The sequence below is a fragment of the Pinus tabuliformis genome, chromosome X (genome assembly GCF_031772625.1).
Source record: "Pinus tabuliformis cultivar Carrire ecotype Pingquan chromosome X, CPIR1, whole genome shotgun sequence".
Lineage (NCBI taxonomy): Eukaryota > Viridiplantae > Streptophyta > Pinopsida > Pinales > Pinaceae > Pinus > Pinus tabuliformis.
The window spans coordinates 1,152,003,774-1,152,027,474 of record NC_142308.1 but is presented as its reverse complement, the minus strand read 5'-3'; the positions used below and the strand labels follow the sequence as shown (position 1 = coordinate 1,152,027,474).

General features: G+C 39.1%; 1 protein-coding gene and 1 pseudogene across 1 annotated transcript; both read left to right on the top strand.

The window, feature by feature from the left end:
* Positions 1-19,943: 19,943 nt before the first annotated feature.
* On the top strand, positions 19,944-20,528 carry LOC149143977 (uncharacterized). Its single transcript, XM_089446327.1, has 3 exons — positions 19,944-20,062; positions 20,235-20,357; positions 20,448-20,528. Exons 1-3 carry the CDS (start codon positions 19,991-19,993, stop codon positions 20,526-20,528), a joined length of 276 nt encoding a protein of 91 aa, XP_089302453.1. The 5' UTR covers positions 19,944-19,990.
* A 1,119-nt stretch (positions 20,529-21,647) lies between these two features.
* On the top strand, positions 21,648-22,948 carry LOC149143976 (protein EXORDIUM-like 2 pseudogene; annotated as a pseudogene).
* Positions 22,949-23,701: the final 753 nt, after the last annotated feature.

The window sequence follows — 23,701 nt, the reverse complement described above, 5'->3', positions numbered from 1 at the left end:
CGCTGATGCTTGTAAGTGAAGATTAGGGTTTGTCCCCAATCTTGGCCAGTGTGTTTTTCTCTCATGATTTCGACCCTGTAAGTTTTTTAGACCATCTTCTCCCTGACTAGAGAGCTTCATTTAGCTTGCTTTGTGTGCTTGCTTGGTTTAGCCCACCCTCTGATGTGTTAAGTCTGGCCCTGTGTGAAGTTCTTTTTTATTTTTTCTTTGAATCCCTCGATCAGCGCTATTTTTGGCCAAACAGTCGCGCCAATCAAGCCTATCAACGCTAGTTTTAGCTTGAAAGTCGTGCCAGTCGTGCCGATCAGCGCTACTTTTGGCCCAAAAGTCGCTCTGGTCTCTGAGTTAAGAAAAAAATCAGAATTTCTCCCATTCCAATGCCAGTGTGTCTTGACCCTCAGACTCTCTTCTTCTGCCCAGAGGTCACTAGGATGCTTTGATTGCTTCATTTTCAATTGAATGAGTCAAAGAGTCTCGTTTCTTCTCTTATTTCGAGTGTCTTGTTTCTCGTTCCGAGCATAGATTGCATTGCTTGGTTTGTCAATTGAAGCATTTGGGTTTTTGGTTTGTATGATTCAGGGAAAAAGTTTCTTTTAGTTTCATTCCTCATGCTTTGGATTTGATCGATGCTTGTTTGTTCGGAATTGTGAAAAATTTCATTTAAAGTGCTTTATGTGAAAGATTCATTTTGCTTTTTATGAAAAAAAGAACATCATTCTAGTTTACTTAAGCAAAAATATTGCATTAGTAGCGTCATTAAGAAGCTAGAATTGCATCAGCATATGCATGAGAAATGAAATGAAACTTGTTTTGTTGTTAAGAGAAGATTAAGTGCATCTAGGACATATATTAGTGAAAGATTTCATTCTTCGATTGTTGCATTAATTTTGTGTTCTCTATCTCTCAATTAGTGATAACTTTCATCGAAGACAAAGATCTCTTTTCTCATATAGTTGCATGTAGGAGTTTTGTCAGATGACAGTGGTAGGGCCTTGTAATTGAAACCTAATTCAAGATCAACCATTAAAATTTATTGAATTAACCTAAGGAAGCATTGAAACTTAATGCTTACATTTAGTGGTCTAGGCTAGAGACGTGTTCCGGCGTCTTTAAACCTAACAGCTGTCATTCACTTTAGCACTAGACAGCGCTAGTACGGACTTGTGCTCCGTGTACTGTCGCATATATGAAGGGAGACCCCACTAGGCTTTCAATCCTTTATCCATTGGAAGCGGAGTCTGCCGCCTTGTAAACATGATACACCAAACACAGCATTCGGGGAGATTGCCTGCCTGTACTTCTCGGTTTGCTGTGAGGTATTCTGCAGTTCATGGTTACCTAGTAATCCTTTTGTCTAGATTATCTGGAGCAGTCATTTTGGTCTTTTTGACTCTTTAAATTTAAAATATCATCGAGCACTTTTCGTTTCGATCTCGTTTCAAATCGAAAGTGATAAAGTCACCTTTCATCCTTTTCTCAACTTTTAAAATATGAAAAGGCAAAGTTTTGTTTCAATGTCTTAAAATTAACTACCCACGAAATATTCTTGGTTAAAGTTATCTTCCTTAGTAATTCTTTAAGGTCGATTCCAATGGCAATGTTCCCTGAGTCTACTAGTCAAGGGTTCCCCTCAGATGGAAATCCTGGTCCTTTTCCTTCTTTTGGAAATGTTGGTGCTCCTTATATGATGACATTGTCCCTTCCTAGGTTAACCATTGGTCTACCTATCTGGTTGTTTTCGACCTCGGTGGTCCCGAGTGTCCCAACTCCTGCTCCGCCATCTCCTTCATTTGAATCACATCATGTTGATTCTAAGGTTGACCCCTCGCCTTCTTCCCCCATTTCTTCACCCTCCTCTTCTACTTCGCTTGGTGAAAGTTTCAAATCTAGTAACCAGGAGGCTAAGAAGAAGAAGAACAAGACAAAGAAGAAGAAGTCAGATAAGTGAGAGGCCAACCGTGCAGCTGTTGCTCCAAATGTACCTCCCATCGCCAAACCTTTTGATCCTTTGCGGAAGGTAAAATTCCCTTGCAGGTTGTGTAAGGGTGACCATCTCCTTCAAGAGAGTCCTGGCATTCCCAGAGTCTTAGAGGTATGGTCTCAATACCTGGATCGACCGTCCCCATCGACCTCTGGAGATCATGTCGATGCTACACCCTCGGTTAGCGATGCTAAGAAGAAAGGAAAGATTAGATTCCCCTGTAGGTTATGTGAAAGAGAGAATCATCTTTATCTTTGTCCTCTTATGGATAAAGCTTCCAAACTTTTGGAAAAGCTTGCAACTCCTCAACCCCAACTTCATGTTGGTTATCAGAGGCTTTCTTCTAACCCTCTCCCGGTTGGTAAAGAGATTGACTTGGATTCATCTCTTACCCATCCTTCTCTTCCTGAGCGAGACTCTCTTGTGTCTGTTCCCGACCAACCATTGGTAAAAAAGAGTGTCGACTTGTCTCCGCCTTCAGTTGATCACTCTGTTCCGGAAGAGATTGGTGATCATACTACTCATGTTCTTCTCATTTCCTCATATTCTCATGAATCGAAGAGTGACCCTCCCATCCTAATTGTTCAAGAGAGTCCTTCTCCTATTCCTGTATAGCATGGGGGCAATCATATGATACCCCCACCAAGTAGTTCTGTTGTTTCTTTCGATTGGGGTCCATTGACTGCTTTCTGCCTCCCATATTATGTGACTTTCCAGATCACAGTACAAGCCTATAATATGGTGGTACCTGGCACTATATTAGATGAAGGTGCATCTGTTAGCATCATGTCTTCTACTATTTGCCAAGCTTTGGGTTCCCCACAGCTTGTGCCTGTCACTCAAAATCTGTTGGCTTTCAACGGAGGAACCAGTCAACCCTTAGGGATCCTTCTGAATTTCCCTATTACTTTGGGAGGAAAGACCATCTATATAGACGTGATGGTAGTCAAAGGTCCCTTAGATTTCAATCTTCTCCTTGGACACGACTATGTTTATGTCATGGGAGCTCTTGTTTCTTCACTTTTCCATGTGGTTTGTTTTCCACACAAAGGGAGAATTGTGACTATTGATCAATTGTCATTCATTAGTCACCAGGCGCCTCCTTTGCAACCATTGTCCCCTATCGGCTCTTGTTTGAAAGAAGTACCTTCCCCGCCACAGGTCAATTATGTGGCTACCCATTTCGTCTCTGCGTCTGTTGATGATCACACAGATGGTATAGTACACTGATGATCACACAGATGGTATAGTACACTATGTACTGGGGGCATTGAAACCCGATCTGTCTATGGTACCAATTGACATGTATTCCTCCCAGAGCATGGTTCTTCCATCTAGTGAAGACCTCTTGGGAGCCATGTTCTCGTTTGGTTCATGAACAGATGTGACGAGGATAGTTCTTTTTCTGTTTCAACCTCGTTAAAAAATGAAACAGCGGATGAGGATAGTTCTTGCTCTTGTGTCAACCTCGTTAAAAAATGAAACAAGGGGTCATGAGCATAGTTCCTTGTCTTGTGTCAAGATCGTTAAAAAATGAATCAAGGTGTCCAAGGATAGTTATTTTCTATGTCAACCTTGTTAAAAAATGAAACCGATCTCGAGGATAGTTCTTTTACTGTGTCAACCTCATTAAAAAATGAAGCAACTCCCTTTTCTAAATCGATTCTTTGATTAAGATCTCGTAAAATCCCAGTCGAGTCTTTCAAAGATCTCGAAAGTGAACCTTCATTCTGTCCACCTAGTTGATTGAAATGAAGCTTGGGGGGCATGTACCTCGATTTGAGTCATTATGCTGGGGGCATGCGAAATTATAGTAAGCATAATTTTTCATTTCAAGCTTGTGTAAAGATGAAATAGAATCCAAGCAGAGTTCTCCATGGTTCAAGCTTGTGTAAAAATGAACCCATGCCCGATTTACATCCCGTGATTGCCCTTTTTATCAGATAATTTCTGATGAACCTTGGTTGTTTCATTCCATCGTTGCCATCTCTTTGGTCGATCATATGCTTTCACTTGGTTGTTTTCCTTTCCTGAGGAACCACATCGATGAGTGGTTTTATTAGCCACCCTCTTGACCATTACATGTTTTGAGCAGTTCCACCATTGCCAGAACCAGTTGCTACCTTTTATACCACTCGTTCCTCCAGGATGAGTCACGTTTCAGCTCTTTTCTCGACTCGTTAAGCTCATATGAAAATATTGCCGAGTGTTTTTCCCTTTTGACTCATAAAAAGAAAATAAAATGGGGGGTCCGCTTTCAAGCTCTTTTCCAACCCTTTAAAAGCGAAAATATGGTCGAGCCCTTGTCATTTTGAACTCGTTAACGGATGTGAAACGTCATGTGCCCAGTATAAGTTTACCCCTTTTTTGGGCTGGGAGGCACTATTTACGAAAAAGGTACTCCTTGACTGAAATGGTCAAGTGGTTCTCTCAAGTATCGTTTTCTACCTTTTCGGGCTCGAGAGACACAAATGTACGAAAAGGGACCATGTGGAGTTTTCTTTTACGTGTCTTTTTCAAACTCTCTAAACATGAAAAATATACCGAGTTACACCTTTGTCGGACTCATTAAAATATTAAACGACATCGGATTCGTCACCATGACGAACATGAGCTTCTCCTTACTAGGGCTCGTTAAACTTATCAAGTCGAATTCGTCCGAAGGATGAACTTACAGTGCAAGCATATGCTATCCCCTTCAAGCTTGCGATTAAAAAATAATTGGGGTACCTGCCAGAAATGGTGGGGGAAATTTTGGAAATCTATTAGTTGTGTCGGCAGCTCACTCTTGAACATGACACTTTCTGCTTCGTGTTGGGTTGGGACATCCTCCTTTGTATCGTTGACCTTCCTAGGTTGGGCCGTTCATTTTTGCCTTCCATTTAATCTCTGCCACATCATCATGACCACCGATCCCATGGATCCAAAAGCTACCAAACTTCCAGTTGTGTCACCGATATGTTCAAGAGTTGTCCTTCTGCAGTTACACTTACCTCTGATTCTCTGTATCATCCAAAATCATTTTGCATCCTTTTGTCTCACGTCGATGATGTGGGATACATTATGGCCCTCCTTCGACACGGTCGCTTTCTGTTGACTTCAACTCATTATCCGGGAAGTTGATTGAGAGATTCCCTTCCAGTACCTTAGAGCTTGCATGCCCTAATGGCAATTTCTTCACACTTGATGACAAGTTCACATCATTGGCTTTCGATCAAGTGATTTCACAGGTATTCGACTTCAGTTCCTCTATTCACATTCCGGAGATTGTGCTGGTAGTACCTTGAGGACCATTGTCATTATTGGTGGTTTCTCTCGCGCTTGTTAAACAGTTTACATCATTGACTGGTAATCAAGCGATTTTCTAGCATGTTCGACATCAACACATCTATTCACATGTTAGAATTTGTACTTTGATCAGGTCGAGTTGGAGTGGAAGACCCTGGACTCATATCACAAAAGTCCAGGTTGCGAAGTGATATGACATGGTTATGATGATATGCATGTCTCTTTCAGATGGATGGCTGTGACCATACCATGAGTTATCATATGTGATCCTTCTCATTATTGGATGGCTGCGACGATACCTTGGTTTCATTATGATCCTCTTTAATGGATGGCTGCGCCCCTACCTGGATCCATTTACATGATCATTCTTTGGATGGCTGCGTCCATGCCACAATTCATGTATCATTTGACAAAGTTCTCAGTTATATATATATATATATATATATATATATATATATATATATATATATATATATATATATATATATATATATATATCTTGCTTGCAGGTTTTCTGACAGCAGACCGGTTCCCCGCACTGATTCATAAAGCATTTCATCCCTCACTCTAGCTCGACCTTCACGCTTTAGGGGGCATCTGTTACACAACATTTTGTCACTGTCCCTGTACTCCCCGTTCCTTGATCCTGGAGGACCTCTACAGTGAACCCCACATGCTTTGCCTTCATGAGGAAACTCCCATTGTGTCCCTCTTCATGAGCATATCAATTCCCTTTTGCACCATTTCCCCTGAAACTTTTGTTTTGCCCAGTTTACAAGACCAACGCTAATGGCCTTTGTCTCCCCCACGCCGATGTGCAAAGATTAGCACTATCCCTAGCACCAACTGAAGCGACTGAGCTGTGTTCCAGTCGCGCTGGTCTTGTTATGGAAATTTTTTTAAATTAGGAGCCAAAGCTTCTAGCTCTAGAAGCTTCGTAACGGAAGTCTGGTAAATGGTTTGGCCGGATGGGGTCGAGGATGTCAGTTTGGGCTCCTTTCCTCTATAATGATGGAACTACCTCAAGGGATAAGCCCTTCTCCCATGAGAAGAGGATCCATCTCCCATCCATCCTATATAAACCTCCCTTCTTCCCAAGCACAAGCTAGTTTTTTTGACTGAGTGTTAATGTTGGTGTGCTAATGCTATTTTGGTTTGGAGTGAAGCCTAAAGGGAAGAGCTTTAAAACTATTGTGGATTGAGTTCATCATGGGATGCTAGCAGAAGTGTGTGGGAACCTGGTCTTGTCAAAGGAGGACTGCAACGTCAAGATAAATGGTTGTAATCTCTATTTGATATTAATATACGAAACTATCGATTGATTTCCTACATGTTTTGTAATCTTACATATTCATGGCTTAATGTTTCTTGACTTATTAAGTAGGTTGAAATAAAATTTGTCTATTATCACATTTGTTGTCCGCTATTGTTTACTTGTTTTAGGTGCTTGAAGAAGGAAGCAAGAGATAGCTGGAGTGAGAAAGCAAGGACATCATCAAACGAGATAAGCGTACCAAGAGGTAGGCCCTCTTGATTGGTTCTAACCTAAGAAAATCTATATAATGTATTTATTGTGGCTAGACCCATTATCGGGCTAGAGGAATTTGTTTGTGTCCGCACTTATAATTTTACTTCACCACATGCATGCATGACCTAATAGATGTTATTGCAACTATTGTGAGAGGGCATCTGACCTTCTTGATGATTTTCAGATAAGTATGAGACCCCTATGTTCTTATATGCATTTACAACCTGTAGATTACATGTTCACAATGTGTTTGATGAAATGTTTGTCATGGTTGGGCCTGGTTAGGTCAAGTGCTTGAATAAGTTTTGTATAAATATCTTTGTCTTGATGAATTTTATCAGCGTGGAAAGTTCTATCAATTTTTGGGCAGAGGACTGGATCCCAGCCTTGAAAAAGTGGCTCAAACCTCGGGTTGCAGGCACAAAAATAAGTAAATTAGATTCCAGTCACTGGGAAGTAGGTTATCCATGCGACTAGAAGCTTACATTCATTGGATTTCCTTATTATGCATGCGACTGGAAGACTAGATCAGTGAAAAAGCATGTTAACTCAGGGTTATGGTACCTGGAGCGGTTGTTTAGCTCTTAGGCGTTCAGTAGCTCCCAAGGAAGGTTAGTAAAGTTTTGGTTGGACGATTCCACTTCCTTAATTGTACCTAGGAGGTTGAGTCATTTCATAGTAACTCCTCATCACATTACCTCGGTGGACCCGTAAAATTAGGTAAGTGTGGGAGGAGATTGTTATAGAATGGTATTAGAGCATGGTTCAACATTTGCACTGGATTGGTGGAATGTGTTAGTCATGTATGCATGTTAGTTGTATGTGTATTTTTTGTGCATGACAGTTTCTAAATGTTTTTTATACATGAATTGTTATGGTCATGGTATTCATGCATGAGGTCATGGTATGCAGTTGGTATTTTCATGCATGATGTCGATATATTGATGTGATTATGATTATACATGTATCGTGCCAATCTAGTTGATCTTATAGACGATATATCATCCCCTGAACTATACTAAGGTATGTTCATTATGTTCATGTTTGGTTTATCTAACATGCTATGTTCGCAGGAAGTAGAAGATCAAAGATGACTAGCAAAATGATGGATTACAGTTCACGAGACTCTCCTTATAATTTAGATGAGAAACATGGTTATGGGTACTCTCCTGACATAACAGGCACTTTGATAAGTTTGAAGGAAGAAATAAGAAGTTGCAAGGAAGATAATGGTGGCCTAGATGCAGGCGATATGGACAACCTTTCAAATCTGGCTATAAATTCTTCAATTTCAGGTTGAATCTCCCTTTCTGCTTCTAATTGCATATCAATCATCTAACGGTAAAACTGACAGCCACATGGGGTTTTCCCAATCCCCCTACCTTGGTTATTGTTCACAATTAACAAGCCGACCTCTATTCCTGTCGGAACTGTAAATCCATAGGACTTACGCAAAAACACTATCGGTGCTTTTAATCACAGTCGCAGCTTATAAACAGGCTTTGTGTAAATTCCGAAGAATTACACTATCGACACGGTAATATTCAAAGTATTGCGTTATACGCAATATATACTATTGGCCCCTTTCAACACTCCTTCTCCAATGCGATAACACGTGGTGTTATCGGAGATCACAATCGGTGACTCCACTATTCCAAAGACCTAAATCTTCCTACTCCCACCTTGCAATGTGATAACAATCGCGGACCTATAACTTGTTAAAGTCTCCCTATAGCGTTTCGGCTCCGGTAGTATCACGCTATCGGAGTTCGGTGCTTTCAATGGTCTTCCACTCCACTTGAGGTCCTTCGATGCGATATTGGTTTGGACCCGATATGGGTATGAACCAAATCTAATAGACTTCCAGGTTCAAAACTATACTTCGGCTAAGTGAATTTTTTGATTTCTCTATGTAAAACAGAGTTTTATCTGCAGGACTTAACAATGCATTTAAGAAGCTTGCGCTCGTCGATATGAAGGAAAACTCCCCAACAGGTCTAATATTAAGAGTTAATTGAAAAACAACAATTGAATCTCCATTAATACACGCAGAACCACACAAAACCATGACTGATACGTGTATAAAATACCAATTAACAGAGAGTCAATAATCAGATGCAGAGAGAGATTTTTTTTCAGATGATAATGTTTCCGGTTCTCTTCTTCTATAGAGCATCCTGTTATTTTATTTATAATTAATAGATAGAGCCTTCTCGGCCATTATCCTTTACAAAAGCATGGCTTTTACATAAGTGATTTAAAGCAATAAAGCTACTACAACTTATCATAAAGCGACTTATTACAACTTGATCTTTATTCTTAATTTTATCATTATCCTAAGCTAGAAAAGCATGAAAATTTGTTGGCTAAAGGACCCCACTCCCTTGCCTGTAGATTTTTTTGGATTTTTGGAATATGTTTGAAGATTTTTCCCTCTAAGTCACATGCTCCTGCATCAGACTCCTGAGGACAAAATTCTTCATGGGCTCCTGTCCATGAGTTCATCTACAGAACTGCCCAGTTTCTATAGCATGTCTTCTGTAACCCAAGTAGCTTCAGCGGTCGGTTGTCCCTTCCATTTTACCAAATACTGGAAGTACTCTCATCCCCTTGTCTTCTTAAACACCTTCTTGTCCAGAATTCTTTCTGGCTACAACTCCTTTGTTGTGGGTAACTGTTTTACCTAGTCAATCTCTTGGGCCTCTTGATCTTGTGCTGTATCATTTGTAGTTTCACCTTCATACTTGTACAGGTCTGCAACATTAAAAATTGGTGATATCCCAACATCAGGGGGTAACTCAATCTCATAGGCATTTGCAGAGAATTTCCTCAATACTTTGCACGGTCCAATTTTCTTGAACTTCAATTTATTATACTCCCTCTTTGGAAACCTCTCCTTTCTGAGATGTGCTAAAACCAAATCCCCAACTTCAAAGTTCACCTCTCTTCTCCTCATATTTGCTTTGGTTTTATACTTGATGTTGCTATCCTGCAGCTGTTGCTTCACTTGTTCATGTATTGCTTGCATTTCTGAAGCAAAATCTTCACCCTCTACACTTCTCATTTCTTCTTTTCCCAAGTTCCTTAACTCAGGTACTCCTCTTCGATGCATTCCATAAACAATATGGAATGAACTCTGTCCTATGCTCCTATTAGGTTAGTCATTATATGCATACTCAGCTTGTGCTAACACTTGATCCCATTGCTTTGGATGTTCTGCAGTAAGGCTCCTTAAAAGATTACCTAAACTCTTGTTCACCACTTCAGTCTATCCATCAGTTTGTGGATGAGAGGCATAACTGAAACTTAATTTAGTTCCCATCTTCTTCCACAGTGTCCTCCAGAAATGTCCAACAAATTTGGAATCCCTGTCTGAGACAATACTTTTGGGCAACCCATGCAATCTTACAATCTCCTTAAAAAACAAATTAGCAATGTGAGAAGCATCACTAGTTTTATAACATGGAATAAAGTGTGCCATTTTTGAAAATCTGTCCACTACAACAAAAATTGAATCATTACCTCTTTGATTCTTTGGTAAGCCCAAAACAAAATCCATACTTACCATATCCCAAGGCCTATCTGGAATTGGTAATGGGATATACAAACCTGTGTTTTGGCTCCTTCCCTTTGCATATTGATAGATTTTGCAAGTTCTCACATACTTCTCCACTTCAGATTTCATTTTCGGCCAGAAATAAAATATGTTTAGCTGCTCATAAGTCTTCTCCACACCAAAATGTCCTGCAAGTCCTCCACTATGTTTTTCTTTGATTAAATTCTCCCTCATTGAACAGTTTGGTATGCACAGCTGATTTTTCTTAAATAACAATCCATCTTGTAAGAAGTAATCCAACCATTTACTCCTATCCACCAAAACAGGATTTTTACAAGCCTCAAATGCCTCTTTAAAATCTGAATCGGTCTCATATAGGTCCTTAAGAAAATCAAAACCCAACACTTGGATTTGACTCTCTTGAAGCAATACATTTCTCCTACTTAAGGCATCTGCAACTTTATTTGATTGGCCATTTATATGTTTTAAAACAAAATGGAAACCTTGAAGATATTCTACCCATTTAGCATGTTTCTGGCTGAGCTTTGGCTGCTGCATTATAAACTGTAATGCATGGTTATCTGAATAAAGGATGAATTCCTTTGACATTAGATAATGCCTCCATTTCTTCAATGACTGCACAACTGCGTAAAACTCCTTATCATAAGAAGAATACTTCTTTTTGGAATCATTTAGCTTTTCACTAAAGTAAGCTATTGGTATGTCTTCATGACTTAAAACACCTCCAATTGCTTCTCCGCTGGCATCACACTTCACTTGAAAAGGTTTGTTAAAATTAGGCAAAACCAAAATAGGCTTTTCAGTGGATTTTTTCTTTAACAGCTGAAAATTCTTTTCTGCTTCAGCAGTCCATCTAAATGGATGTTTATCCTTCTTTATGGTCTCAATAATAGGTGCATTAATCTTACAAAAATTCTTGATGAATTTTCTATAAAAGCTAGCAAGACCGTGAAAACTCGTTACCTCAAAAACACTCTTGGGTGAAGGCCACTCCATAATTGCCTTGATCTTCTCTGGATCCATCTTCAGCCCTTCAGCAAAAATAACAAAACCCAAGTACACTAGCTCTTCTTTCATGAATGAACACTTCTTCAAATTCAGCAATAATTTCTCCTGTTGCAGCCTTTGTAAGACATAATTTAAATGCCTCACGTGCTCCTCCTTAGACCTGCTGTAGACTAATATATCGTCCAAATATACTATTACAAACTTGCCAATGAACTCTTTAAGAACTTCATTCATGAGTCTCATAAATGTACTTGGTGCATTTGACAACCCAAAAGGCATTACTCTCCACTCATACAATCCCTCATTTGTCTTAAAAGCGGTTTTCCACTCATCCCCTTCTCTTATTCTTATCTGATGATACCCACTTTTAAGATCTAGTTTTGAAAAATAATTTGCTCTACTCAAGCAATCCATTAAATATTCAATTCTAGGCAAAGGAAATCTGTACCTGATTGTGATTTTATTGATGGCTCTTGAATCTGTACACATTCTCCAGCCTCCATCTTTCTTTGGGCTCAACACTGTTGGCATTGCACAAGGACTCAAGCTTTCTCTGATCAGCCCTTTGTCAAGCAATTCTTGCACCTGCTTCCTAACCTCTTCATTTTCTGTAGGAGTCATTCTGTAAGCTGCTTTGTTAGGTAGACTTGCTCCAGGTATCAAATCTATATGATGGCTGATTCTTCTAATGGGTGGTAATTCATTAGGCAAATCATCAACAATAATATCACAATATTTCTCCAACATTTCTTGAATTTCAATGGGTAAATCAGAAACTTTAGTAGAATTCATTATTACCTTGGGCTTGCAAATTACAGCAAAATTTACCTCATTTTCTTCAATCTGCTTCAAGTATTCCTTTCCTCCAAGTAACAAAGTTTTTGGATCAGTCTTCTTTCCTGGTACATCTTCTTCTTGCAGAGGCAGCAATGTATGATTGACACCATCCTTTCCAAACTTGTAGGTGTTTCTTTTTCCATCATGCATGGCTCCTCTGTCATATTTCCAAGGTCTTCCAAGAAATATGTGACACACATCCATTGGCATCACATCACATACAATTTTATCTTTATACTTGCCCACCTGAAATTCCACTTCACACTGTTCATTTACCAACAGTTGATGTCCCTTTTGCAACCATGACACCTTGTAAGGTGTTGGATGTTTCATTGTTTTCAACTTCAATTTCTCCACCACTTCAGTAGAGACCAAATTATCAGTGCTGCCACTGTCAATGATCATCTAGCAACATTTCCCTTGGACTTTACACACTGTCCTAAATAAAGTCTTCCTTTGTGATGGTTCAACTATCTCCTTTGCTGGCTTGAGCAAAACTTTATTAACTACCAAAGATTCTCCTCTCTCTGGTATATTTTCTTCTTCTATCACTACTGCTACTGGTGTTTCTTCCTCAACTTGAGCAACAATTGCATTCCTCTGATTTGTTTATGCATTCTTTGGGCATTCAAAAGCTTTGTGTCCCATCTTGTTACATATGTAACATCTTATTTCTCTGCCTCCTCTTCCTCTAGAAAAACTCCCTCTGCCTCTTGCATCACCTCCTGTGGGTGCATGCTGGGCTGAGCTACTACTAGCTCCATCTTTAGGTGCTGTAGATCTTCCTCTACCATCTTGACTTCCCCTTCCTCGGAAAGTACCTCTCCCTCTGGCAGACTGCTTCCTCATGAGTTTTTCTTCAACTTTCAGTGCTATCCGATAAGCTTCCTCCACTGTTTTAGACAGTAGACTTATCTCATCTTGAATTTCCATCCTGAGACCATTCATATATCTAGCCACCTTCTCATATGTATCTTGGGCTTCTCCAGCTCTTATGCTTACCTTGTAGAACTCCTCTGTGTATTCTTTCACTGTCAAAGATCTCTGTCTAAGATTTTGCATTTGTCTAAACAAGGTTTGTTGATAATTACTTGGCAAAAACTTACCTCTTAGCTTTGCTACCATCCTGCTCCAATTCTTGATTGGTTGCTTGCCAAGTCTCTTCCTTTCTGCCTGCACACCATCCCACCAAAGCGTTGCATGGCCTTTTAGCTTGGTGACAGCAAACTTCACTTTCTTCTCATCTTTTGTTTCTTCATAGTCGAAGAATTTCTCCATGCCATTAATCCAGTCTATCAATTCTTCTGGATTCAGTCCTCCTTCATATATTGATACCTCAGTCTTTGGCCTGGCTATGGATCTCAACACTAACTGAAAGAAACTCATATCAGGAGTAACTGCTACAGCTTCCTCCTCTGCAGCTTCAACCTCAAGTTCACTAACATCTCCATCATCTATATTCCTGCCTGTTGTTAATGCATCCAATCTAGCTTACATCTGTTGTACAGCTTCCATTACTTCAACATTTGCAACAGGCCATCCTCTTCCACCATGTCCTCGTCCTCTTCCAAATCTAAAATCCATAGTAACTTTCCTTCTCCTGCTTCTGAGATTCAATCCAATGTCAGCTGGCTGCTCTGATACCACTAATGGTGGCCTCGATGCAGGCAATATGGACAACCTTTCAAATCTGGCTATAAATTCTTCAATTTCAGGCTGAATGTCCCTTTCTGCTTCTGATTGCGTATCAGTCATCTAACGGTAAAACTGACAGCCACATGGGGTTTTCCCCAATCCCCCTACCTTGGTTATTGTTCACAATTGACAAGCCGGCCTCTGTTCTTGTCAGAACTGTAAATCCATAGGATTTACACAAAAACACTATCGACACTTTAATAAATGGGGGAAACTGCGTTTTCAACGCAAAATACACTATCGTCGGGGATTTTTTTCCAAAGGAACAAAATACACTATCGGCGCTATTAATCACAATCACGGATTATAAACAGGCTTTGTGTAAATTCCAAAGAATTACACTATCGGCACGGTAATATTCAAAGTATTGTGTTATATGCAATATACACTATCGGCCCCTTTCAACACTCCTTCTCCGATGCGATAACACGTGGTGTTATCGGAGATCGCAATCGGTGACTCCACTGTTCCAAAGGCCTGACTCTTCCTGCTCCCACCTTGCGATGTGATAACAATCATAGACCCAATAACTTATTAAAGTCTCCCTATAGCGTTTCGGCTCCGGTAGTGTCGCGCTATCGGAGTTCGGCGCTTTCAATGGTCTTCCACTCCACTTGAGGTCCTGCGATGCGATATTGGTTCGGACCCGATATGGGTATGAACCAAATCTAATAGAATTTCAGGTCCAAAAATATACTCCGGATTTTTCGATTTCTCTGTGTAAAACAGAGTTTTATCTACGGGACTTAACAATGCATTTAAGAAGACTGCGCTCGCCGATATGAAGGGAAAACTCCCCAATAGGTCTAATATTAAGAGTTAATTGAAAAACAACAATTGAATCTCCATTTATACATGCAGAACCACACAGAACCAGGACTGATACATGTATAAAATACCAATTAACAGAGAGTCAATAATCAGATGTAGAGAGAGATTTTTTTTTTACATGATAATGCTTTCGGTTCTCTTCTTCTATAGAGCGTCCTGTTATTTTATTTATAATTAATAGATAGAGCCTTCTCGGACATTATCCTTTACAAAAGCATGGCTTTTAGATAAGTGATTTAAAGCAATAACGCTACTACAGCTTTTCATAAAGCAACTTATTACGACTTGATCTTTATTCTTAATTTTATCATTATCCTAAGTTAGAAAAGCATGAAAATTTGCTGGCTAAAGGACCCCACTCCCTTGCCTGTAGATTTTTTTGGATTTTTGGAATATGTTTGAAGATTTTTCCCTTTAAGTCACATGCTCCTGCATCAGATAATGACAAGAACATTCAGTCACAAGAGAGACTTGCCAGGGCATATGAGAAACAAGTAGAGGTCAATGCAGTTATCCTTCAGATTTTGTCAGACTTACATAGACAGGGGCCACTTAGGACCAGTCATGGACAGGTGGACATGACTAATGGAGCCTATGGTAGCAAATCTCATGATGGGCACAGGTTGGACAAGGATGACAGATTCTTGGATACACCTAATAGGAGAAGCAGTGGACATGGGTTTTATTCTAGTTCTAATTCGGACAAGTACCATGGTCTTCATTGTTATCATCCTTACAGGAGGAACGATAGGGGATATTTGCTGGATGAGGGCAAGAAATCCATGCCACCTACATTTGATGGGGAGTTGAAGAAGCTAGAGGATGTAGAGCCATGGTTGCTTAGGATGAAGAAATTCTTTGAGTTGCATGATTAGATCAAGAACATGAAGGCCAAGATAGATATTTTCAATCTCGAAGGAAAAGCAAACATCTAGTGGGAAGATGTGAAGCGAGTTATAGACATCAGGACAAAGGAGTTGAGTTGGCATGAATTCAAGAGACTTTTTGGGAGGAAGTACCAGTCAGAGAGGTACTATTACAGTAAATCCAAGGAGTTCTATGAATTGAAGATGGGATCGATGAAAGATGAGGAGTACATGACTAAGTTCCTAGAATTTTTTAGGTATGTACTGTATATTAAGGATGAGAAGGCCAAAGTTCAAAGATTTGTTAGTAGATTTCCATTAGCATTTAAGGATCAAATTAAGTATGATGAACCTCAGTTGCTTGAAGAAGTAATTGGAAATTTGAAGCACTGTTATGAGCAATAGAAGCGTAAGACAGAGTCTCAGCAAGGTTGGAAAAGGAAAGACAAGACTAAAGGGAAATGCCCATCGAAGCAAACAAGACCTCAGGATGTAGGTGAGAAAGAGAATGTTGTTCCTTATAAGAAGTTTAATGCAGTTGGAAAGGGACATGGGTCACAACCTAGAGGGAAGCAAAATAGAGGTGATGTTAAGGGACAGTTGCAGTGTTGGATATGTGGCAAGGAGCATCTAAAGAAGGATTGTCCATTGTATCAAGGTGGTAGGCTCAGATCTACAATGCATATGAAGCACAGATAGTTGGGGATGTTGGGAAAAGTATTTCTCGAATCTATGCAGCATTGGATAACAAGCAAGTGGATCACCAAACATCTATTATCGAGATGGACGATAATATTTGTGATCAAGTTGTTTCTATTTTGATTGACCCTAGATCTAATTATAGTTATGTTAACCCTGACCTAGTGGATAAGTGTGGTTTGAGAAAAGAAGTGCATGTAGAGTCTTGGTTAGTGCAATTGGCTACATGTACTAAGAAGATAGTTCATCATTGGGTAAGAGCTTGTGCATTTGAGTTGAATGGTATGCCTACATCAGTGCATTTGAATGTACTTCCATTGGGATCATACAATATGTTTCTAGGTATGGATTGGTTGTATATTCACAGGACTAAGGTGGATTGTTATGAAAAGGCCCTTGAGTGCTTGGATGACAAAGGAGAACAAAAAATCTTGTAGTAAGAAGAAGGAAACATCAGTCAAAATGATTACAACTATGCAGGAAAAGCATGGTCGCAGGAAATGATGTGTGTTATTTGTAGTTCATATCTCTAGTGATAAAGGTAAGGATGTTGAGGATGCAGAAGTCTTGAAGAGTTACCCGGTCTTGTAGCAGTTTCAGGACGTGTTTCCAGCAAAGATTTCATAGTTGCCTCCTCACAAGGAAGTAGACTTTTCTATTGAGTTGGTACTAGGGGAAGCACCAACATTAAAGACACCTTATGTAATACCCCATAATAATAATAAATAATAATATAATATAATATAATATTTAAATATAAGTAAGTAAATAATAAACAATAAAGAAAAGATGATAATAGTAAACAAATAATAAATTATAAATAAAATATAATAACAATAAATAAATAAAATAGAAAATAATAAAGTGGAGTTCTAAATAAATATATATATAAAGTAAACTATAAAAATAGTAAGAATAAGTAAAGTTAATAAAAAGTAAAAATGAATAAAATAAGAACAAGTTAAATTAAAAGAAATATTAAATTAAGTAAAACTTAAAATAACGAAATAAAAGCAGGCATGTTGACACATGGAATGTGTGCATGCGGATCCCTTTTCATTTTTTGGTCTATTTAATGGACGATGAGGAAGATGAGATTCATCCATTCTCTTGGGAGAAAAGTGTTGTGAGACAAAGGATTCCTTGGCAGTAGTACGTTGATTGAGGGCTCGAGGGTGGCCAGCTGTAGAAAGATTATGTGCAGCTGAGCCTACAGTTGGGTGGAGAGTCGTCCCCAAAATCTTTGTTGCGGTTAGCAAAATTCAAAGAGCATTCAACTCCAAAAGCACAAGTAAGGAATATCGTCGATACAGGTAAGTCGTCTCTACTCGTGTTTTTTGAAAATTCTATGTTAAATAGTTGAATAATTGGGTGTTGATTATTAATCATATAAATTGATGTAATTATTTGTATATTTTAAATCGGGGTTGTTACATATGGTATCAAATCCTAGGCTCAACCCTTAGGGCCTATGGGTATTTTAATGTAGAAAAATTTGATTATTTCCAGAATTTCCAATTACTACTTCCATAGGAGAATACTCCCGGAATTTTATTGTCCATCATCAACTTCAAAATTCTTCAACTAGTTAAAATTTTCTATGTGACCTCTAGTAATTTCCAATTACTACTTACATAGGAGAATACTCCCGGAATTTTATTGTCCATCATCAACTTCAAAATTCTTCAACTACTTAAAAATTTCTATGTGACCTCTAGGTACAAGTTTGAAAGAAAAAAAATATATTTAAACTTGAGTTCAATAATTTTGCTTCTGATGACAAAGAGGAATTTAGTCAAAAGTGATTGAAAAATAAATACAATTTTTAAAACTTTTTTCAATAGATGCATTCAAAATAATAATATATATTGTAAAAATAAAAAATTGTTATAGAAGACACTAAATAAATACCATTTCTTTAAGAAAATAGATAAAAAATTATTTGGATTATTAAATTTAGATTTTGGATTAAGTAGTGTCCAAATAAATTTACTGAGAAGTTGCATGCTTGCAATGATAATGATAATAGACTTCAAAATCTTACCTAATTGTAGTAAGAGATTTTTTTTAATAAATCAATATTAACTTGTATGCTTAAATATATTGTTTATTACTTTTGGTGCTAACTATAAAAATAAATATAATAAATATATTGAAATGGCAAAGCAATTCACTCTTAAAAAAAAATAACAATCTACAAAGAATTAAATTAGTTGTTTTACTCTGAAATAAAAAGTAATTTTTTTTGTAAGCTTGACACGACTACATCTTCATCATGTCCAATATATCATCTCGATGGAGGCGGGGAATTGAACTAGTGACTTCACATCAAGGAGTGTCATAATAGAGCACTGGAGGCGGGGAATTGAACTAGTGACTTCACATCAAGGAGTGTCATAATAGAGCACTGGAGGAGGGGAATTGAACTAGTGACTTCATATCAAGGAGTGTCTTAATAGAGCACTCGATCACTGTCTATCCAAGGCCCTGTGGACAGAGTAAAAATTATTTTAGATTTTATTATTTTTATTTATTTAAATTAGAAGTTATATATATATATATATATATATATATATATATATATATATATATATATATATATATATATATATATATCTCACTCGTCATCAATAACTAAAGTTATTTGATTGTTATCTTAAACTTTATGATTTATTTTTGAATTAAAAAAAATATTTTAGAAATAGCTAAAATAAAAGCCAGCTATAAATAATTAAAATTTATATCCTTAATTACGCCGTAAGGCGTTCCCTCTGAGATCAACTCCCCTCTCTGCCTACTTGTCATCTTGTAAGCCACAGGATTATAGGTTAGACGATTGCAACAATTTCAGCCGTTGATTGTTGATTCAAAAGGGTTGCCCAAACGGTTTGGGCGTTTCATTTGGCATCTGTAATGTCGGCCAGCATGGCACCCCTCTGTCCATTGTTGTCACCACCTCCTTCTGCGTAACCGCGTCCTCGCTTCCACAACCCCCCCTACTTAAACCTCATCCCTTTACTCTGCTCTTCAATCTCACAACCGTATTTTCTTCCCTACCAGTAACTTCTTTCTTGATTGTAGCTTCTTTCTTCATTGTTTGATTCCTTTGGATCTCTTCTGATCGATCCATAGTGATAGTGAAGGTTGCAGGGTATTTTATCAGCTTGCCTTCAAATGGCTGCTTGTGGTTCGCGGCTTCGACTGACTGTGATCCTGCAAATGGGCGTGTTTTGTATGGCGGTATTGTGGGCATCCGCCGCTGGTGGTGGACAGTCCAGGAAACTTGCTGCGTTGGTGGAAGAGCCATCTGTTGTTTTGACTTACCATGATGGTCCTCTGCTCTCTGCCAGTGGGGTGATTCCTCTCCATCTGATTTGGTATGGGCAGTTCACCCCTGTTCAACGCTCCATTGTGGGGGATTTTGTACAGAGCGCGCCTCATTGTCTGCTAATGGTATTCTTTAATGTCTCCGTTGTTATCTCTATGCATGGGTGCCACGACTTCAAGTTTGGGCTACATTTGTTGAAAGCAGTATCACATAGAAGACACATATGTCCATCTCACTCGCTCCGCTCCCTCATTATATATAAGGGACTCTGCTACTCATTCTTCTCAACGCAAATGATCGCATTACATTACTTGTATTAGTGTTGAAGAAATCGATCGATCTATTAACAAAGATGGCGGAGCAGTGCAAGCAATATGGGCAGGAGAAGGCTGAACAAGCCCAGCAAACAACTCAAGTAATTTTTGTGTTTAGTGGTCATATTTCAACTCCTTTGATTTATTTTTGAAAGGACTGTTTTTTTAAGGACTAGAGTGTATCAGTTACTATTGATGTTATTGCTGCTGGTGATGGTATTTTATATTCGTTATTGATGTTATTGTTGCTGGTGATGGTATTTTATATTTTGCATCATGAAGGTGATGAAGGATATGACTGAGGAGAAGGCTTCTCAAGGGACTGATGCGACCAAGGGAATGGGTCAGTCCATCATGGGAAAAGCCCAAGAGGGCAAAGAACAAACTGGCTCTTTCTTCCAACAGGTTGTTTTTTATTTCATGATTAAACAGGTAATTATTAATTGAATATGAAAGTGTATTGGATTTAATTGAGTTTGGATGATGTTAATGCAGGCGGGGGACAAGGCGAAGGGTACTACGCAGAGCTTCATGGACGCTGTAAAGAGCCCCTTGGGTGGTGAACAAAACAAATGATGACGACTGTGGTGTGGTGCTATGCTATGGCATTATGTTGAGAAGGCAGATTGTAATAATTCTCCCATTTTTTTGTGGATAATAAATATTTGATGCACTATTTGGTAATAATTCCAAACAAATGTATTGGAATCTGAGAATCTGGCTATGAGATTCCGAATATTTGAGGCTCAGAAGTTTCGCAATTATGGAATGTCTCCCCTTTCTTTTGCATTAAGGAGCTATATATTTAATATTGCAATTATGGAATGTCTGCCCTTTCTTTTGCATTAAGGAGCTATATATTTAATAGGGGAATTATGCAGATTTTGCTTTAATGTATTTGTGGAGCTATATATTTAATATGGGAATTATGCAGATTTTTCTTTAACGTATTTGTGGAGCTATATATTTAATAGGGGAATTATGCAGATTTTTCTTTAATGTATTTGTGGAGCTATATATTTAATAGGGGAATTATGCAGATTTTGCTTATTGCAATTGTGGTTTTGGTTTTTGCAGTATTCTTGTATTTTCAAAAATAATTTCATAAATATTATATTTATATTTATATTTATATTTATATGTATATGTAATATGGGAATTATTTAATAGGGGAATTATGCAGATTTTGCTTATTGCAATTGTGGTTTTGGTTTTTGCAGTACTCTTCTATTTTCAAAAATAATTTCATAAATATTATATTTATATTTATATTTATATGTCATATGGGAATTATTTTCAAAAATAATTTCATAAATATTATATTTATATTTATAATATTTATATTTATATTTATATGTCATATGGGAATTATGCAGATTCCCAGATTTTTACGCCGTAAGGCGTTCCCTCTGAGATCAACTCCCCTCTCTGCCTACTTGTCATCTTGTAAGCCACAGGATTATATGTTAGACGATTGCAACAATTTCAGCGGTTGATTGTTGATTCAAAAGGGTTGCCCAAACGGTTTGGGCGTTTCATTTGGCATCTGTAATGCCGGCCAGCATGGCACCCCTCTGTCCATTTCTGTCACCACCTCCTTATGCGTAACCGCGTCCTCGCTTCCACAACCCCCCTACTTAAACCTCATCCCTTTACTCTGCTCTTCAATCTCACAACCATATTTTCTTCCCTACCAGTAACTTCTTTCTTGATTGTAGCTTCTTTCTTCATTGTTTGATTCCTTTGGATCTCTTCTGATCGATCCATAGTGATAGTGAAGGTTGCAGGGTATTTTATCAGCTTGCCTTCAAATGGCTGCTTGTGGTTCGCGGCTTCGACTGACTGTGATCCTGCAAATGGGCGTGTTTTGTATGGCGGTATTGTGGGCATCCGCCGCTGCTGGTGGTGGACAGTCCAGGAAACTTGCTGCGTTGGTGGAAGAGCCATCTGTTGTTTTGACTTACCATGATGGTCCTCTGCTCTCTACCAGTGGGGTGATTCCTCTCCATCTGATTTGGTATGGGCAGTTCACCCCTGTTCAACGCTCCATTGTGGGGGATTTTGTACAATCTCTTGGGGCAAAGACGTCAGAGGGAAAAGCAAATCAGCCCTCCGCCTCCACTTGGTGGAAGACCACGCACAAGTATGAAGGCACCCACTCTAACAAGGCCGCCACATCCACATCCACATCCACATCCAGTGTTGTGATGCTTGGAAAGCAGAAGGTGGACCAACAATACTCCCTCGGCAAGTCACTCAAGAGGACTGACATTGCTGCTCTGGTTGAAGCTGCCCTCAAGTCGGGGGCTCTGCCTCCTCGGAAATCACCCGGAAATGCCAATGCTGTGTACTTGGTGCTCACCTCCGAGGATGTCACTGTGGAGGGTTTCTGCATGAGCTCCTGCGGATTCCATGCCACTCTCAATCTCAATGTATTATCAAGTACAGGAAGCCGAATGATGCAGGGGAAGGAGGAGAAGCATGAGCAGCTAATTCCATACGCGTGGGTTGGGAATTCTGCGAGTCAGTGCCCTGGACAGTGCGCGTGGCCATTTCATCAGCCCATGTACGGACCCCAGACTCCTCCCCTGGTGGCACCAAACGGAGACGTGGGCATCGATGGCATGATCATCAACATGGCCACCGTTCTGGCAGGAGCAACCACCAATCCATTCAACACCGGCTACTTCCAAGGGGATGCCGCTGCACCTTTAGAGGCCGTCTCCGCCTGCTCCGGAATATATGGAAAGGGGGCTTACCCGGGCTTCCCTGGGGAGCTTCTGATGGATAAAATAAGTGGGGCGAGCTACAATGCCCGCGGAGTTAATGGACGGGCATTTCTGCTGCCGGCTATGTGGGATCCCACTACCAAATCTTGCCAGCCTTTGGTATAATCATTTTTGTAATTGTAATTGCACGCCTACATTTAGGCGTAGGAAGAAGGGGCATCCACCATGCCTGTAGATGCGTCCCGTCCTGTATATGCATTCTTTTATTCTTTTCAAAATATATTATAACACATTCTTTCAATCTGTTTCACTTAAAATTTTCCCACTACCTATTTTGTCAATTTGTTTGTTTCATAGAAAAAATGGGAGTTGTCTACCAAAATTTCAATCTGTTTCACATAAAATCTTCCCGGTATCTACTGTTTCATTTTCCGCATACTTTCTTTCAGCAAGGCAAAAACACAGCTATCTTTCAGTGAAATACACAGCTACCTTTTTTACGAGAAGAAAAGAACACAGCTATCTTTTAGGAATCGGAGAAGGGGCATCGGCTATGCCTGTAGATGCGTCCTTCCCTGTATATGTAGTCTTTTTTCTTTTGAAAAACAGCATAGCACATCCATTCAATCATATTTTTTTCCCATAATTACGCCGTAAGGCGTTCCCTCTGAGATCATTACCCCGTCAGGCAATCCCTCTGAGATCAACTCCCCTTTCTCCCTACTTGTGATCTTGTAAGCCACAGGATTATATGTTAGACGATTGCAACAATTTCAGTCGTTGACTGTTGATTCAAAAGGGTTGCCCAAACGGTTTGGGCGTTTCATTTGGCATCAAATAGTTTCATCTTCTCGAAATATCAGGTGTTTGAAATAGGCGTACGGGATACGAGGCGTACTGTGTTTTGAAAAATTTTCTCCGTCAATTATTTTCTCTGAGTCTGAGTACTTGTAGCAGAAGGCATGAATTCTCAAGGAAAGGGTTTTACTGGTGCTTTACGAGATTCGAACCTGTGGCCTC

Coding starts and splice junctions, on each gene's coding strand:
- LOC149143977 (XM_089446327.1), top strand. CDS start 19,991: ATGGCGGAGCAGTGCAAGCAATATGGGCAGGAGAAGGCTGAACAAGCC. Junction 20,063..20,234: donor AAACAACTCAAGTAATTTTT/GTGTTTAGTGGT, acceptor TGCATCATGAAG/GTGATGAAGGATATGACTGA. Junction 20,358..20,447: donor CTGGCTCTTTCTTCCAACAG/GTTGTTTTTTAT, acceptor ATGTTAATGCAG/GCGGGGGACAAGGCGAAGGG.